This window comes from Heterodontus francisci, chromosome 27 (assembly GCF_036365525.1).
Source record: "Heterodontus francisci isolate sHetFra1 chromosome 27, sHetFra1.hap1, whole genome shotgun sequence".
NCBI lineage: Eukaryota > Metazoa > Chordata > Chondrichthyes > Heterodontiformes > Heterodontidae > Heterodontus > Heterodontus francisci.
Window position 1 is genome coordinate 55,751,717 of NC_090397.1, and position 18,217 is coordinate 55,769,933.

The following is an 18,217-nucleotide window of genomic DNA, read 5'->3' on the forward strand; positions in this document are numbered from 1 at the left end:
GCTGGTTTCCAGAACAGGTCAAAATACCACAGCCACCACTCATGGTGGAAAAATGTTTTCACTGCATAATGCCAGGTCACTTACCCTAGCTTACATCTTCTTAGTTCAATTAAAAAGAACTCCCAACACCATCAATAGGCCAACTGCTCTTGGAAGGAAGAGTGATTGATACAGTTAATGACAAATGTGTTAAACTCAGCAACAAAGTCTATTCTAACAGGTAATCGTGTTTACATGTGGGTGCTTTAATACAGCAACAGAAGAGTTTTGCAAACAAGGCACCAAAAAAATCTGTAGTCACAGCAGTAATCCACGAGGCAGCATTCAATATGTCAATGCACTCAACTGCTCCAAAAAATATTAGTGCAGAATTTAAGCCAATTATTCTCATAGCAGCAAGACTCCAGAAATGAAAACACAAGTGTTGACATTTTCCTGATCTGAGTAGATTCTCAAATCTCCACTGTAAACCCTAACCCAGCACTTATTTTAAACAGTCTGCAATAGCAGATGCTGTATAACATATATAGCAATTGGTTAAAATAGCTTTCAATACAGAGAACAAAATCTGTTTGGGAACAAGAAAGGCAAAGTTTTTCTGTATTTGTCCACTTTTATGAAAGTGACAATACAGTACTCGTTTTACTCCCTTCCTTTCCAAACCAATTTTTTTTAATCTAGAGGTTCCTAGTCTTCTCAACTTCCACCAAGTTAAATCTATTGGTTAACCTCCCTCTGAAGTAATAACATACAGAATTTTTGGGGGGTACATTAACCTTCCAATTTCTTAGAACCATTTATGCATCATGATTACAATCTAGCACAGATGATATGTCAGTAGCCCCCATCTGGACTGTACTAAATAAAACATGACAGAGCAACAGAAGAAAGCTATTCAGCCCCTCAAGCTTGTTCTATCATGCAAATATACCATGGATAATCTGCACCTCAACTCACCATCCCCACCTTTGCTCCATATCCCTCGATGTCCTCACCCAAATATCTATCCATCACAGCTTTGAAAGTTCCAACTGACCCAGCACCCAGAGTAGAGATTGATTTTTATGGAAGAGAAGCCGGCATTTCCACTGCAGTATGCAAAAAGTGCTTCCCAATTTCACTCGTGAACGACCTGGCTCTAAATTTAAAATAACGCCCTTTGGTTCTGGATTCTCCAACCAGAGGAAGGTTTCTCTGAATGTACCCTGTTCATTCACTTTATAATCTTAAGCATCTCAATTGCTCCCATCCGCGCAACCTTCTTTGCCTCTGCAAACTTGAATTCATTCTTCCAAGTTATTAATATAGATGGTAAAAAAACAAAGGCTCCTTTACAAATCCCTGGAACACCCTGCTCTTCACATCCCAGCAACCTGACAGCATTCCAGTTATCCCTATTTTGGAAAATTAAAACAAACAGATCAGCAAATTCCTCTCATTTCTTTCAATACTCTAGATGGAAACTAAGGTCATTTTTAAAAAAAAGATATGATTCCAATTCATCAGTGCAAAAGCATTCAAACCTTTAGGGTCTTTATTTCCAGATACATAAACACCTCTACACCTTGTTCAACAAACAAGGACACAAAGCTGTTTCTGCCATCTGGTGGCATTTAGATGACAATGAAAAGTAGCAATGAATTTAAAATATTCCACATTTAACAGCCATACCATTTGTTATACATTCTTGATACGGTAACCCCCTCCAGCAACTCAAACTCAAACACTTCAATTTTGAGAGATTGGTTGTGGTGGGGGAGAAGGCAAGCTAGACCAGACGCAATATTAGAGTGCAGCACTCCTCAGTGGTGTGCCTCCGACAACATTGCACCCCTCAGTACTGACGCTCTGACATTGCAGAACTCCCTCATTACTGACACTCAGAGGGTGCAGCACATCCTCAAATCTGACCCTCTGAACAAATGATAAGAGTTAGAACAGGGCCAATCAAGGATAGTAGTGGGAAGTTGTGTGCGGAATCAGAGGAGATAGGGGAAGCGTTAAATGAATATTTTTCGTCAGTATTTACAGTAGAAAAAGAAAATGTTGCCGAGGAGATTACTGAGATACAGCCTACTAGGCTAGATGGGATTGAGATTCACAAGGAGGAGGTGTTAGCAATTTTGGAAAGAGTGAAAATAGATAAGTCCCCTGGGCCAGATGGGATTTATCCTAGGATTCTCTGGGAAGCCAGGGAGGAGATTGCAGAGCCGTTGTTGTTGATCTTTATGTCGTCATTGTCGACAGGAGTAGTGCCGGAGGACTGGAGGATAGCAAATGTTGTCCCCTTGTTCAAGAAGGGGAGTAGAGACAGCCCTGGTAATTATAGACCTGTGAGCCTTACTTCGGTTGTGGGTAAAATGTTGGAAAAGGTTATAAGAGACAGGATTTATAATCATCTTGAAAAGAATAAGTTCATTTGCGATAGTCAGCACGGTTTTGTGAAAGGTAGGTCGTGCCTCACAAACCTTATTGAGTTTTTCGAGAAGGTGACCAAACAGGTGGATGAGGGTAAAGCCGTGGATGTGGTGTATATGGATTTCAGTAAGGCGTTTGATAAGGTTCCCCACGGTAGGCTATTGCAGAAAATACGGAAGTATGGGGTTGAAGGTGATTTAGAGCTTTGGATCAGAAATTGGCTAGCTGAAAGAAGACAGAGGGTGGTGGTTGATGGCAAATGTTCATCCTGGAGTTTAGTTACTAGTGGTGTACCGCAAGGTTCTGTTTTGGGGCCACTGCTGTTTGTCATTTTTATAAACGACCTGGATGAGGGTGTAGAAGGGTGGGTTAGTAAATTTGCGGATGACACGAAGGTCGGTGGAGTTGTGGATAGTGTCGAAGGGTGTTGTAGGGTACAGAGGGACATAGATAGGCTGCAGAGCTGGGCTGAGAGATGGCAAATGGAGTTTAATGCGGAGAAGTGTGAGGTGATTCACTTTGGAAGGAGTAACAGCAATGCAGAGTACTGGGCTAATGGGAAGATTCTTGGTAGTGTAGATGAGCAGAGAGATCTTGGTATCCAGGTACATAAATCCCTGAAAGTTGCTACCCAGGTTAATAGGGCTGTTAAGAAGGCATTTGGTGTGTTAGCCTTTATTAGTAAGGGGATCGAGTTTCGGAGCCACGAGGTCATGATGCAGCTGTACAAAACTCTGGTGAGGCCGCACCTTGAGTATTGCGTGCAGTTCTGGCCACCGCATTATAGGAAGGATGTGGAAGCTTTGGAAAGGGTGCAGAGGAGATTTACTAGGATGTTGCCTGGTATGGAAGGAAGGTCTTACGAGGAAAGGCTGAGGGACTTGGGGTTATTTTCGTTAGAGAGAAGGAGGAGGAGAGGTGACTTAATAGAGACATACAAGATAATCAGAGGGTTAGATAGGGTGGATAGTGAGAGTCTTTTTCCTCGGATGGTGATGGCAAACACGAGGGGACATAGCTTTAAGTTGAGGGGTGAAAGATATAGGACAGATGTCAGAGGTAGTTTCTTTACGCAGAGAGTAGTAGGGGCGTGGAACGCCCTGCCTGCAACAGTAGTAGACTCGCCAACTTTAAGGGCATTTAAGTGGTCATTGGATAGACATATGGTTGTAAATGGAATAGTGTAGGTCAGATGATCGGCGCAACATCGAGGGCCGAAGGGCCTGTACTGCGCTGTAATATTCTAATTCTAATTCTAATATGCTCTCTAGTCTTCAAGGGGAAAAAAGGTCTTAATTATTAAATTCCACATTAAATATAGCACTGCTCCAGCAGTACAAACCAAATATAATGAAATAAAAGCAAAATACTGCAGATGCTGGAAATCTGAAATATAACCAGAAATACTCAGCAGGTCTGGCAGCACCTGTGGAGAGAGAAGCAGAGTTAACGTTTCAGATCAGTGACCCTTCATCAATTTATTGAAGATGGATTGCTGCTGCTGCCCAAAAAGGAGCTCCTCTGATCCCAGTCAGCAAGTCAGAGAAAGGAAGGAGTTGGTGGGGCGAGAGAGAGGTGATACCCACACAACCTGGGGGATGAGGTTAAGAGAAAATAATTAGTTAAGAACATGGCAAAGCAGAGTTCAAGTTTTTGGCATCAGGAGGTTCCTATATGAGAAGCAAAGAACTTTTGACTGCAGCGTTGTCAGCAAACACGTTCTTTGCCTTTATCAAAAGTAGCTCTCTCATGAAAAGGTTGGCAACCCCTGGTGTAGTCTACAGGTCACCAACAAATGGAAAGGATGTAGAGGAACAAATTTGCAAGGAAACTAGAGAGAGGTGCAAGAATTATAGACAAGTAATATGGGGGGACTTTAATTATCAGAATATAGACTGGGATAGTAGTGTAAAGGACTGTTGAACTACAAGACAGCCCCCAACGAGTTAACATCCGTAGCACTTAAAACAGCCAGAAGCACTGCACAAAGAACAGCCAGGCGCTGCGCAAACGACGACTGGCAACACCTCTGCAGTCGTATTCAGCTGGCCTCAGACACCGGAAACATCAGAGGAATGTATAATGGCATTAAGAGAGCTCTTGGGCCAACCATCAAGAAGATCGCCCCCCTCAAATATAAATCAGGGGACATAATCACTGACCAACGCAAACAAATGGACCGCTGGGTTGAGCACTACCGAGAACTGTACTCCAAGGAGAATGTGGTCACTGAGACTGCCCTCAATGCAGCCCAGTCGCTACCAGTCATGGATGAGCTGGACATACAGCCAACAAAATCGGAACTTAGTGATGCCATTGATTCTCTAGCCAGTGGAAAAGCCCCTGGAAAGGACAGCATTATCCCTGAAATAATCAAGAGTGCCAAGCCTGCTATACTCTCAGCACTACATGAACTGCTATGCCTGTGCTGGGACGAGGGAGCAGTACCTCAGGACATGCGCGATGCCAATATCATCACCCTCTAAACAGGCTCCAGAAGCTGAGCGCATCTACCCTGAGGCACAGTGTGACTTTCGTGCAGAGAGATCGACCGTTGACATGCTGTTCTCCCTTCGTCGGATACAGGAGAAATGCCGCAAACAACAGATGCCCCTCTACATTGCTTTCATTGATCTCACCAAAGCCTTTGACCTCGTCAGCAGACGTGGTCTCTTCAGACTAGTAGCAATGATTGTATGTCCACCAAAGCTACTAAGTATCATCACCTCATTCCATGACAATATTCTTCTTCGGCCTCCTTATCTCGAGAGACAATGGATAAGCGCCGGGAGGTGGTCAGTGGTTTGTGAAGCAGCGCCTGGAGTGGCTATAAAGGCCAATTCTAGAGCGACAGGCTCTTCCACAGGTGCTGCAGAGAAATTTGTTTGTCGGGGCTGTTACACAGTTGGCTCTCCCCTTGCGCCTCTGTATTTTTTCCTGCCAACTACTAAGTCCCTTCGACTCGTCACACTTTAGCCCCGTCTTTATGGCTGCCCGCCAGCTCTGGCGAATGCTGGCAACTGACTCCCACGACTTGTGATCAATGTCTCAGGATTTCATGTCGCGTTTGCAGACGTCTTTAAAGTGGAGACATGGAAGGCCGGTGGGTCTGATACCAGTGGCAAGCTCGCTGTACAATGTGTCTTTGGGGATCCTGCCATCTTCGATGCGGCTCACATGGCCAAGCCATCTCAAGCGCCGCTGACTCAATAGGGTCTATAAACTGGGGATGTTGGCAGCCTCGAGGACTTCTGTGTTGGAGATACAGTCCTGCCACCTGATGCCAAGTATTCTCCGGAGGCAGCGAAGATGGAATGAATTGAGACGTCGCTCTTGGCTGACATACGTTGTCCAGGCCTCGCTGCCATACAGCAAGGTACTGAGGACACAGGCCTGATACACTCGGACTTTGGTGTTCCGTGTCAGTGCACCATTTTCCCCACACTCTCTTGGCCAATATGAAAGGCACAATTCAACATGGTGGCTCATCAGAGCCCTTTCCTATCCTGAGTGGCGTGAAACAGGGCTGTGTTCTCACACCCACACTTTTTGGGATTTTCTTCTCCCTGCTGCTTTCACATGCGTTCATGTCCTCTGAAGAAGGAATTTTCCTCCACACAAGATCAGGGGGCAGGTTGTTCAACCTTGCCCGTTTAAGAGCGAAGTCCAAAGTACGGAAAGTCCTCATGAGGGAACTCCTCCTTGCTGACAATGCTGCTTTAACATCCCACACTGAAGAGTGCCTGCAGAGTCTCATCCACAGGTTTGCGGCTGCCTGCAATGAATTTGGCCTAACCATCAGCCTCAAGAAAACGAACATCATGGGGCAGGACGTCAGAAATGCTCCATCCATCAATATTGGCGACCACGCTCTGGAAGTGCTTCAAGAGTTCACCTACCTAGGCTCAACTATCCCCAGTAACCTGTCTCTAGATGCAGAAATCAACAAGCGCATGGGAAAAGCTTCCACTGTTATGTCCAGACTGGCCAAGAGAGTGTGGGAAAATGGCGCACTGACACGGAACACAAAAGTCCGAGTGTATCAAGCCTGTGCCCTCAGTACCTTGCTCTATGGCAGCGAGGCCTGGACAACGTATGTCAGCCAAGAGCGACATCTCAATTCATTCCATCTTCGCTCCCTCCAGAGAATACTTGGCATCAGGTGGCAGGAACGTATCTCCAACACAGAAGTCCTCGAGGCGGCCAACATCCCCAGCTTATACACATTACTGAGTCAGCGGCGCTTGAGATGGCTTGGCCATGTGAGCTGCATGGAAGATGGCAGGATCCCCAAAGACACATTGTGCAGCGAGCTCGCCACTGGTATCAGACCCACCGGCCGTCCATGTCTCCGCTTTAAAGACGTCTGCAAACGCGACGTGAAGTCCTGTGACATTGATCACAAGTCGTGGGAGTCAGTTGCCAGCGTTCGCCAGAGCTGGCGGGCAGCCATAAAGACGGGGCTAAAGTGTGGCGAGACAGAGACTTAGCAGTTGGCAGGAAAAAATACAGAGGCGCAAGGGGAGAGCCAACTGTGTAACAGCCCCGACAAACAAATTTTTCTGCAGCACCTGTGGAAGAGTCTGTCACTCTAGAATTGGCCTTTATAGCCACTCCTGGCACTGCTCCACACACCACTGACCACCTCCAGGTGCTTACCCATTGTCTCTCGAGATCAGGAGGTCAAAGAATAAAGGGCAGAGAGAGGGGCAAGGATTCCTGGAGTATGTTCAGGAAAATTTTCTACAGCAGTCTGTTTCCAGTCCAATGAGAGGGCAGACACTGCTGGACATGGTTCTTGGGAATGGAGGTGGGCCAAGTGGATCAAATATCAGTCGGAGAACATTTAGGGGACTGTAATCATTGTATCATAAAATTTAGGTTGGCTATGGAAAAGGACAAACAATCTGGAGTAACAATGATTAAGTGAGGGAAAGCCAACTTCAATGGGGAAAGAATGGATCTTGGCTGAATAAATTGGAATCAAAACTTGGCAGGAAAAACGGTAGCTAAACAATAGGCTACCTTCAAAGAAGATAAAAGCAAAATACTGCGGACGCTGGAAATCTGAAATAAAAACAAGAAATGTTGGAACTACTCAGCAGGTCTGGCAGCATCTGTGAAAAGAGAAGCAGAGTTAACGTTTCGGGTCAGCGACCCTTCTTCGGAACGGACAAATATTAGAAATGTTCCGAAGAAGGGTCACTGACCCGAAACGTTAACTCTGCTTTTCTTTCCACGGATGCTGACAGACCTGCTGAGTGGTTCCAGCATTTCTTGTTTTTACCTTCAAAGAGGAGATAGCTCGGGCATGGTCGAGGTATATTCCCTCGAAGGGGAAAGGTAGGGCAAACAAATCCAGAACTCACTGAATGACAAGAAAGATAGAGATGAAGAAAAAGTGCACTTATGACTGATGTCCAGTGGATAATGCTATGGAGAACCCGGCTGAATATTGAAGGTACAGAAGAGAAGTGAAAAAGCAAATAAGGAAAGCAAAGAGGATGTATGACGAGAGACTGGCAGCTGTCATGAAAGGGAATCTCAGTCTTCTATAGGTGTATAAATACTAAAAAAGTGGTAAAGAGGAGGAGTAAGGCTGATTAGAGACCAAAAAGGGGATTTACACATGGAGGCAGGGAGAATAGCTGAGGTGCTGAATGAATACTTGCATCGGTCTTTACCAAGGAAGATGATGCGACCCAGACCACAGTGAAAGAGGAGGTAATTAATATACTTGATGGATTTAAAATTGATAAGGAGGAGCTATTAGTTAGGCTGGCTATTCTTAAAAGTTGATATGGCACCAGGCCCAGAGGAGATCCATCCAAGGATACTAAAGGAAGTGAGTGTGGAAATTGCAGAAGCACTGGTCATAATTTTCCAGTCTTCCTTAGACTTAGCGGTGGTGCCAGAGGACTGGATAATTGCAATATTACACCCTTGTTCAAAAAGGCTGCATTTTCTGACAACACAACCACTAAGTGGTGCAGTACTGGCACATGCGCAAATGCAGCCTCATCGACAGAAAGCACTGCCTGCGACGTCTCAGGCAATTGCCACTAATGAGGATGGCGCTGCTCAATTTAACACAAGAATTGAGTCCAAACTCCCTCACCACTCAATGGTCATGATCAATGCCTCTCCCTCCCCTTCAACAGTACCCTCTCGCAGTCACCGCGTCTGCTCCCTGGTCGCGTTTTATACAGCTCCATCATAATCTCCCTGCTCTTATATTCCATGCCTCGGCTAATAAAGGCAAGTATCCATATGCTTTCCTAACCACCTTATCTACCTGTGCTGCTGCCAGTGATCTATGGCCAAGTACACCAAGGTCCCTCTGACCCTCTGTACTTCCTAGGGTCCGACCATCCATTGTATATCCCCTTGCCTTGTTGGTCCTCCCAAAATGCATCACCTCACACTTCTCAGGGTTAAATTCCATTTTCCACTGCTCCGCCCATCTCGATCATCCGGTAATCTAAGGCTTTCCTCCTCACTATTTGCGACACCACCAATTTTCGTGGGGAAACTTCTAGAAACAATAATTCAGGGCAAAATTAATAGGCACATGGGCAAATGCTGGTTAATTAAGGAAAGCCAGCACGGATTTAAGGGAAAATCATGTTGAACTAACTTGGAGTTTTTTTTTTGAAGAGCGCAATGCTGTTGATCTGGTGTACTTGTAGTTGCAGAAGGGATTTGAAATAGTGCCAAACAAAAGACTTGTGAGCAAAGATATATCACATAGAATAAAAGGGACAGTAGCAACATGAATACAAAATTGGCGGCGTGACAAGAAACAGTAGTGATTAATGGATGTTTTTCATGCTGGAGGAAGGTTTGGACCGGGAGTTCCTAAGGTTGGGACACTTCCTTTTCTTGATATGCATTCACGACCTAGACCTTGGCGTACACAATTTCAGATGATACGAAACTTGGAAGCATTGTGAACTGCGAGGAGAATTGTGTAGAACTCCAAAAGGACATAGACAAGTTGGTGGAATGGGTAGATGAAGCTCAACGCAAAGAAATGTGAAGTAATTCATTTTGTTAGAAAGAACATGGAGAGACAATATAAAATAAAGGGTACAACTCTAAAGGGGGCACAGGAGCAGAAGGACCTGGGTGTATATGTGATAAGTCCTTGAGGGTGGCAGGACAGGTTGAGAGAGCGGTTAATAAAGCATATATAAGAACTTATATAAGACGCTAGTTCGGCCTCAGCTGGAGTATTGCATCTAGTTCTGGGCGCCACATTTTAGGAAAGATGTGAAAGCATTGGAGAGAGTGGAGAAAAGATTCACGAGAAAGGTTCCAGGGATGAGGAACTTCAGTTATGAAGATAGATTGGAGAAGTTGGGACTGTTTTCCTTAAAAAGAGAAGGCTGAGAGGTGATTTGATAGAGGTATTCAAAATCATGAGGGGTCTGGACACAGTAGGTAGAGAGAAACCGTTCATGCTCATGAAAGGATCAAGGAGAGGGCACAGATTTCAAGTAATTGGTAAAACAAAAGCAACATGAAGAAAAACTTTTTCACGCAATAACTGGTTAAGGTCTGGAATGCACTGCCCGAGACTGTGGTGCAGGCAGGTTCAATCGAGGCATTCAAAAGGGAATTGGACTGTTATCTAAAAAGAAAGAATGTGCAGGGTTACGGGGAGAAGGCAGGGGAATTGCTCTGATAGCCAGTGTGGACATAATGGGCCGAATGGCCTCCTTCTGTGCTGTAACGATTTTGTGATAATGCAGAAGTAGGAGAGAACTGTGGAAGCTTCCATTTACAACAGTCATCAACATGACCACATGCTCAGTTAGTGATTGCCTCAGAATTTCTGCTATACATCTACGCTGTGTGGTTGACACTAAACATAAAAATAGACTTTTGACATTCTCAGGTCATCACCTAAATAGCGCATGCTCTCAGGAATCACCCCTGTGTAGCTGCAATGTTACAGTCTTGCCATTTCCCTTCATGTTCAATTCAGATTTATAATTAACTTCAGCAGAGAAGACTTGCAATGAAAACCTACCCTGAATTTTTTTTCCCCCCCCAAAGAAATGCATCACCACCATTCACAAGTCTCATTTTCAAAACTAAAATCAACACCTCAAACAGGCTTAACACTTCACTTCATAATGGACGATGGTTAATGATTTACAGTAGGAGGCATGCTATCCTTCAAGTGCAATATATAGATGGTGCCAAAAACATGTAGTCAATCATGACATTATACAGTTGTACATTTCACTGACAATTTTTGATAAAGGGCATTTTGAAGTTTAAAAAAAGGCAAGCTCACCGATTTAAACAGGAATATGCAAGAACAATGCACTACCTACTTAGACTGGGTAGAAGGATGCACAAACATAGGAACATAAGAACTTAACAATTCAGTTCCCCAAGCTTATTACATCATTCAATCATGGCTGATCTGTACCTCAGCTCCATTTACTTGTCTTTGTTCCATATCTTTCAACACCCTTACCCAATAAAAATCTGTCCACATCAGTCCTAAATTTCAACTGAGCCAGCATCCAAGCTCTTTTAGGGGAAAAAATTCCAGATAGGATGGCTATTCACGTGGTTTTGTACGAGACAGTCCAGATTTCAGTGCATCTGGTGCTGTTCTGGTACTCGACATCCTTAGGTCCGGTATTTTGAAGTTCGCAATGCTGCGGCCCAGCCTGAGGGGAAGGTCCATTCCTTCACGGGCACTAGCCAATCAATGTGGGGGATGAGCTAAAATTAATGATATTAAAGTCAACCAATTAGAGCCAGGCAGTACCAAACGGCCACCCTACCAACCTCATTAGTTAAACCCGTCAAGAAACCATTTCCAGGTTGGCAAGTGCCCTCAAGAAAAAGTCCCATCAGACCTGTTCTGTATCCTTAAGACGCTACCCGACCAGTCTCATTGGCTAATATCACTGTCAGTCATTGGAAATCATTTCCATGGTGGTGGGTGTCCGTGAAAAAAGATTCAAGTGTTGTCCTCATCACCATAACCACCATCATTCACCAATTCAAAATACCCAAGCAAAAGATTGTGTTTGATCCAGCTGGATATTGCATACAGTTCTGGTCACCACATTACAGAAAGGACATAAGTGCTCTGGAGAGAGTACATAGGAGATTTACAAGAATGTTGTCAGGGCTTGAAAGTTGCAGCTATCAGGAAAGATTGGATCGGCTAGGATTGTTTTCCTTAGAACAGAGGAGGCTGAGGGGTGATTTAACTGCGGTGTTCAAAATTATCAGGGGCCTAGATAGAGTAGACAGGAAGGACCCGTTCCCTCTAGCAGAGGGGTCAATTACCAGTGGGCACAGATTTCAGGTGATTGGTAGAAGGATTAAAGGGGGCATGAGAAAAAACATTTTCACCCAGAGGGTGGTGGGTGTCTGGAATTCATTGCCAGGATCGGTGATGGAGGCAGAAACCCTCAACTCATTTAAAAGGTACCCAGCCATGCACCTGAAGTGCTGTAACCTGCAAGGCTATGGACCAAGTACTGGAAGGTGAGATTAGATTGGGTGGCTAGCTTTTTCTGGCAGGCGCAAACACGATGGGCTGAATGGTCTCCTCTGTGCAGTATTTTTTCTATGGTTTTCTATGGTCAAAAGAATGCGATTCCATCGCAAAAAGCATCATGTATTTTGCACTTTGCAGCGATGTGATACCCATGTCAGCCTCTTCTCAGCAAAGCCCAGGGAACAAAATTCATCATGAAAAAAATCAGCTCCTATATATTCTCCATACCACGCAGTAATGCTTATACAGAACGTGTTGGCTCCATGATGACCACCACTCAGAGAAACTAGAAGAACAGGCTGTAAGTGGACAGCGTGAAAGAACTCCACATCTGCATCAATTTCTCAGAAAAACGCAAAGACATGTATTGAGTTCTTGGGGAACAAAAAGCTTCTGAATGCAGCCAGGAATGGACAAAAGTATAGACGTTAGTGGTTTCCACGGTGGGTACATTGGCTTTAAATTGTTTATAGTTATTAATTATACAATTTATATTAATACAATTATTGGTAATTATCACAAACTTAATAAAATAGATGTGCAAAAAATTCAATAGCAGTGCTCCATGCTCGTTTTCATTAATTATATGAGCAGGCCTTAAGCTCTTCGCCATTTTTGCATGTGTGCATGCGCAGGGGTTGGGGTCCAGGGGACAGGGTCTATGTCCAGTATTCCTGGCCTCTGCAGTTTCAGATGTCCAGTACTGTGAGAAAAAGTGCTTCATGATGATGCCCCTTTGTTCTGGATTTTCCCACTAGGGGAAATTGTTTTACTATATCTATGCCTCGCAAATTCCTAAATCATTTTTTAAAAACCTCAACACTCTTTCAACCTTCTCAATTCAAGGGAATACAAACCAATTTTATGCAACCAGTCTTTATAAATTAACCCTTTCAAGCTCTGGTATTATTCTGGTGAAAATGAACTGTTTGCCTTCCAAAGCCAATATATCTTCCTGAAGCTCCGTGTACAAAGCTGAACACAGTGCTCCAGATGTGGTCTGCTCAAGACTCTGTATGCCCGAAGAATCCTTTCCTCATTATTGTATTCCAAATCGCTTGAGATGACGGCCGACATTCCTTAGGCTTTTGGCTTTTTTTTTTGTACCTGGGCACTAATTTTTAAGTGATCTGTACTTGTGGGCAAACAAACGCAGCTCTTAGTCTCGCTCTCAAGAAAATATTCCAAGCTGTCTTTTACAGATTTTAAGTGGCTGACCTCACTTCCCCAAGTTGAACTCCATCTCCCATAGTTTTGCCCTCTCACTTATTCTATATATTCCTTTGCAACTTCCTGCTCCCATCTATACATGAAAATGGCTCCAAATTCCACAAACGGTTTCAATGGAGTCCAAGGGGCAAGAAAAATACCCAAGTTTAAATTCACCGTTTTTTCACCAATTGGATTTTTACCTCTAATGTCTCAAACACCAATGAACATTAGGACAGCTTTCCAAAATAAAAATTTGGTTTTGAGCATCCTCTCACCTTCGATTTTTATTTTAGAAAGATCAGTTGTAGTATATTTTCTGAACAGCAATGACAGGAGAGCTTATTCACATCATAACTGTGCCTATTCACACACTAGTTTCACATGCTGGAGGCTGCCACAGACTCAGATTGGTGGACAATAGTCATCCTGGTTTCTTTCCCCAGGAGGTAATTGTTTTCTTGCACCCCTGTTTTCCATCTGGCACCAGCCTGCAACACACTGAAAACTGTTAAATGTTTGTTTTCTGTTTATACTGATAATGACTGCTTCACTAAACAATAAGTGTCTTTTTTTAAAAAATCATTTAAATAGTTAAACCAAGAATGCTGCTTTTTGTTTTTTTTTTAAAAAGGGCAACACTTTTTGTTGGAAAAGGGGGAACAAAGATAAGTCCTGGGGGAGTTACTGAACCAGTGTTTTGAGGAGGGGGCATTAGGTAAGTTTATACAGTTAGAAAGGACCAGATTGCTGAAGCACCATCTCACAGGTTATTTCAGCTCTCATGATCAAACCCAGTTGCTCCTAGACATTTTCCACCATGAAATCATCAACGCCTACTGTTTAAACAAAAATATTCAGTGTCATCAGCTGCTTCAATGGATAAAATAGCTCCCTTGCCAAGAAAGCAGCTGATGACACTGCATATTTTTGTTTAAAGAGTAGGTGTTGATGATTTCATCATGGAAAATGGCTTTGAGGAGTTACTGCAACATTGACACAAGAACAGAAACAAGAAATGATTAAGGCATCAAGGTGGATGCAATGTCTCCATAGTCAGAATCCGTCTCCTCACTGAAAAACATACAGCCAGCAAGGATAAATAATTTATGAGAACACATACTTAAGAATACAAAACTATGGTTTAACAACTCATTTTCACTGTTCAGGAGCCTAGACCTGCTACAACTGGTGGCACATAAAGCATTGCTATTTGGATCCCTCTCAAATAAAATGTCCATGCCTATAATCCAGTTATGGAGCCAAAGCACAACCAACTTTAAAAGACTGGGGAAACATTTTCAATCTAAGTTGAAGCAATTAATATTGAACAGCAGAATATTTAGAACCATTTTAGTTAGCATGAATCTCATGTGAAGAAACACAGGGGCAGCTGTCAGTGAGTAATAAGTTTTCCTATCTGCTCATTAGAAAGGCAGTAAATTAATTTAAATGCTTAATGTGGGAGTGCACTCCATTTCAATACTTAACCAAAAGTAACATTGGTCAAATGTCCTGAAACACATGCACTTAATTGTGAAGTTGAATAATCGTAGCCAGTACAATATCACACTATGTAGCAGTCTATTGCTTCATTATACAGGGCAGGGGTGCCTGAACTGCAGCCCAAGTGTCACACACAGCTCCTGAACCCTGGCAATGAGATTCAAAAAGCCCTGATGGCTCAGTTCTATTCTAGTTTATATTTCTAACTCACTGGTTTATCCTGATTGAATTTTATGGGCCAAAGGCTTCTCTTTGTGCTGTTGTCTCACTGCTGAGAAAATGCTAAATCTGAACACAAGATCTGTTAGTGTCCACAACATGAGAAACTAGGAACAACAATTTAAACGTCGTACATGACCCAGCCAACTCCACAGCATACATCCAAGCATCCCACCAGGAAAAAGATGTTTGCCATTATTGGCTTCTATCCACAGGGATTTCACAAGCTATCATATTCCTTAATTTACAGGGGAAACGGATTGTCCAATCAAGACCATGGGAGCTAGATTGACAATTCCAGGATCTGAGTTGTGTTCCTGTCTGGACTTCTTTGACACCAAGGTTTCAGTCACCTGTTAGCTGCCTCTCATCATCATGTTTAATTCCCTTCATACATGGTGAAGTTCCCATGTTCTGCCCCATCCTTACCTTTAGTTTCCTCCAGCCCGACAACCCTTAGAATTCTGTTCCTCTGGCTTCCTGCACAGCAAGCTCTTATACTGCCATCGGCAGCCAGGTCTTCAGGCCACACACTATAGAAACCCCTCCTGAAATCGCTCTGCCTTGCCACCTCCTTTTGCTCCTTTAAGATCTTGTTTGACCAAGCTTTATATCAGCTCCTAATACCCCTTCAGCTTAGTGATTTTTTTTTCCCCCTTAGGTCTCTGAAAAGTACCATGGGACACTTGTTCCACATTAAGGATGCTATATAAAATGAAAGCTCTTGTTGCAGTATGCCACAGAACTTTGGCTTGAATTTTAAAAAGTCATGATTCAGTAGATTACATAGCATAACCTGGCCACAGTGCTGTCACCTTCATTGCAACTAGGATACACAAAATACAAACTGAATTTCCATGTTCACATTTTGAGAAACAATGAAACATAGCATCATTTTAATCAGATGGCACATTAGTTTGGAGCACTGTGCATGCCTGTCCAAGAATCCTTAACCCAGACTTCTATATGAAGAATGGCCACATGGGCAAAGTACCAAAGAACCATCCCTGATACCTGTGGAACCATCCATCAAGAGTCACATTCAAGAGATGCATAGTGAGGGGGAAGCAAAAGATAACAAGAAACAATTTATTAGTATTCTCTCATACTTTGGCCCATTAGCCACTGTTCATTCCCAAGCCTGGGTATTGGTAAATTAATTAAATCTGTGGTGGAAAGAGAGAGTAACATCCCAATGAATGCCATGAAAAGGACGCTCTAGCCATAGCCCGTTATCCTTCATATGGCTGCATCAGAATTATAAATGCCCACAACTAACTTGTTGGAAGTGCATTTCACTATTGATAGAGACAAGTCTTTTCCAGACTTACCTTTTTGCCAATCAACTTCTTCCGTAGAAATTCTCTAGCCTCAAACATGTAAGGAATGTCATAGAGGGGTCGCAGTTTCCTTCGATCCTACGAATAAAATAAAAGTGGAGAAAAATCCAGTTAAAACATTTGTGAAAGATGGATACTGAAGAGCAGATGGGTAGTTATTTCAACAACAATCTCATCAATAGGAACAGTACAACCAAATAGTGCTTCTTGTCAGATCAAAATTGTAGCCTACAAAAGTTTAATGAATTTTGACTCTTGGGATCTCATTACTTAAAAATATAGCCTCTCAAACACATTAAAATGATTGCTATTTAGCACAGATGCAGCAAGCAGTCATTATTTGGTTTGCACGGTGACTATTGAGTTTTATTATTGAAAATCACTGAGTCAGATACGCTAATAAAATTACATTGATATGGTATACCAATGGCCAAATGATGCCTTTGTTTTCCTCCTCTTCCCCCAACATAAGTATACAACTTTTATGAGCAGCACCCTTTTCTGGAAGGGGAGATCATGGAATAGCACTTATGAAAAAAATATACAAAGTATATAGCAAGGAACAAATAGGGAGATTGGGAATGTTGAGGACTATGGAAGATCAACAGTCAACATGAAGGCAAATGGTAAATGTTTTCGTAAACACAGCGAAGGATAGCTTTTATTTAAAAAGGAAACACCGAAAGCCACATTGTATTTGAGACAGGGAATTGCAGGAATATGGAATCAATATTTTGCTTCAGTGTACACAGAAAACAGAACTGCGGGAGTAACTAAGGAGGATGCTAGAGATAAACTGAAAGGGACACTTGGAAAGGTATTGGTACCAGAAATAGAAAAACCATCAAGCTCAAATGGTATCCATCACAGAGCACTTAGGGTGGTTTGGGAGGAAAGAGGCACTAACTATATAATTTTATGAAAATTATAAAGGCGAGTAGTGTTAAAGGATTGAAAAGTGGCAAACTATTACACCCACTTCTTTAAAAAAAAGGAAAGCCAGGCGAATAGTTAGCCTTACTAGGCCAAAAGTCAACTTCTGATGTGGAGGGAAAGAGGAAAAGCATGGATTTAATGAGCACCTTTCCTGTCCTCCGGGCATTCCAAAGCACTTCAATTAAATACTTCTGAAGATAGTGCAGCATCCCCTCAGTACTGCACTGAATTGTCAGCCTAAATAATGCATTTAAGTGTCTGAAGTGGGGCTTTGAACACACAACCTTCTGACTTGGAGGCGATAGTGTAATCACTGAGTGAAGGCTGACATTTGAAATTAAGCATGCGCGAAATCAGGGATGGATAACACGGACTTGTAAATGGCAGGCAGTGCTCAACTAACATTTCAGTTCTATTTTGTGGGAATCTGAATGTATGGTCAAATAGAATGCAAATATTGTATACATGGACATTGAAGACATTTAACAAAGTGCCACTTAAGAGACTTGCTACAAAATTAAAGGCATAAAGTATTAAACAGAATTCAGCCAACATGGATAGAGTAGCGGCTAAGGGTTAGAAAGCAAGCATCAAGGGTAAATGGATGCTTTTCAGATTGACGGGATGTAGGTAGTGCTGTGTCCCAGGGATCTGTGCTGGATCAGAACAGGAGTAAGCCAATTTGCCTCTTCAGCCTGTTCTACCATTCAATGAGATCACAGTTGATCTGATCAATATACCCGCCTTTACTCCATATTCCAAATTTTTACTACTTTGTGTAAAGTGTTTCCCAATTTCACTTCTGAACGGTCTGGCTATAATGTTTAAATTATGGCCCCTAGTCCCAGACTCCCCAACCAGCAGAAATAGTTTGCTACGTCTACCCTATCTGTTCCCCTTTATACCACAGTCATATACAGCAGAAGAAGTGGCCATTTGGCCCATCAAGTCCATGTCAGCTCTCCGTAGAGCAATCTAATCAGCCCCAATTCCCCTGCTCTGTCCTCAAAAACCTGCAAGTTTATTTCCCTCAAGTGCCCTTCCAATTTCCTTT

At 43.0% G+C, this 18,217-nt stretch overlaps 1 protein-coding gene across 2 annotated transcripts in view; it reads right to left on the reverse strand.

Annotated features, from left to right (window-relative positions):
• snd1 (staphylococcal nuclease and tudor domain containing 1) overlaps positions 1-18,217 on the reverse strand; it is a 1,066,795-nt gene that overhangs the window by 913,019 nt on the left and 135,559 nt on the right. For both annotated transcript variants that reach the window (XM_068059385.1, XM_068059386.1), the window contains exon 11: positions 16,219-16,305. In XM_068059385.1, the coding sequence (XP_067915486.1) occupies positions 16,219-16,305 (87 nt within the window). The remainder of the gene's footprint in view (positions 1-16,218; positions 16,306-18,217) is intronic.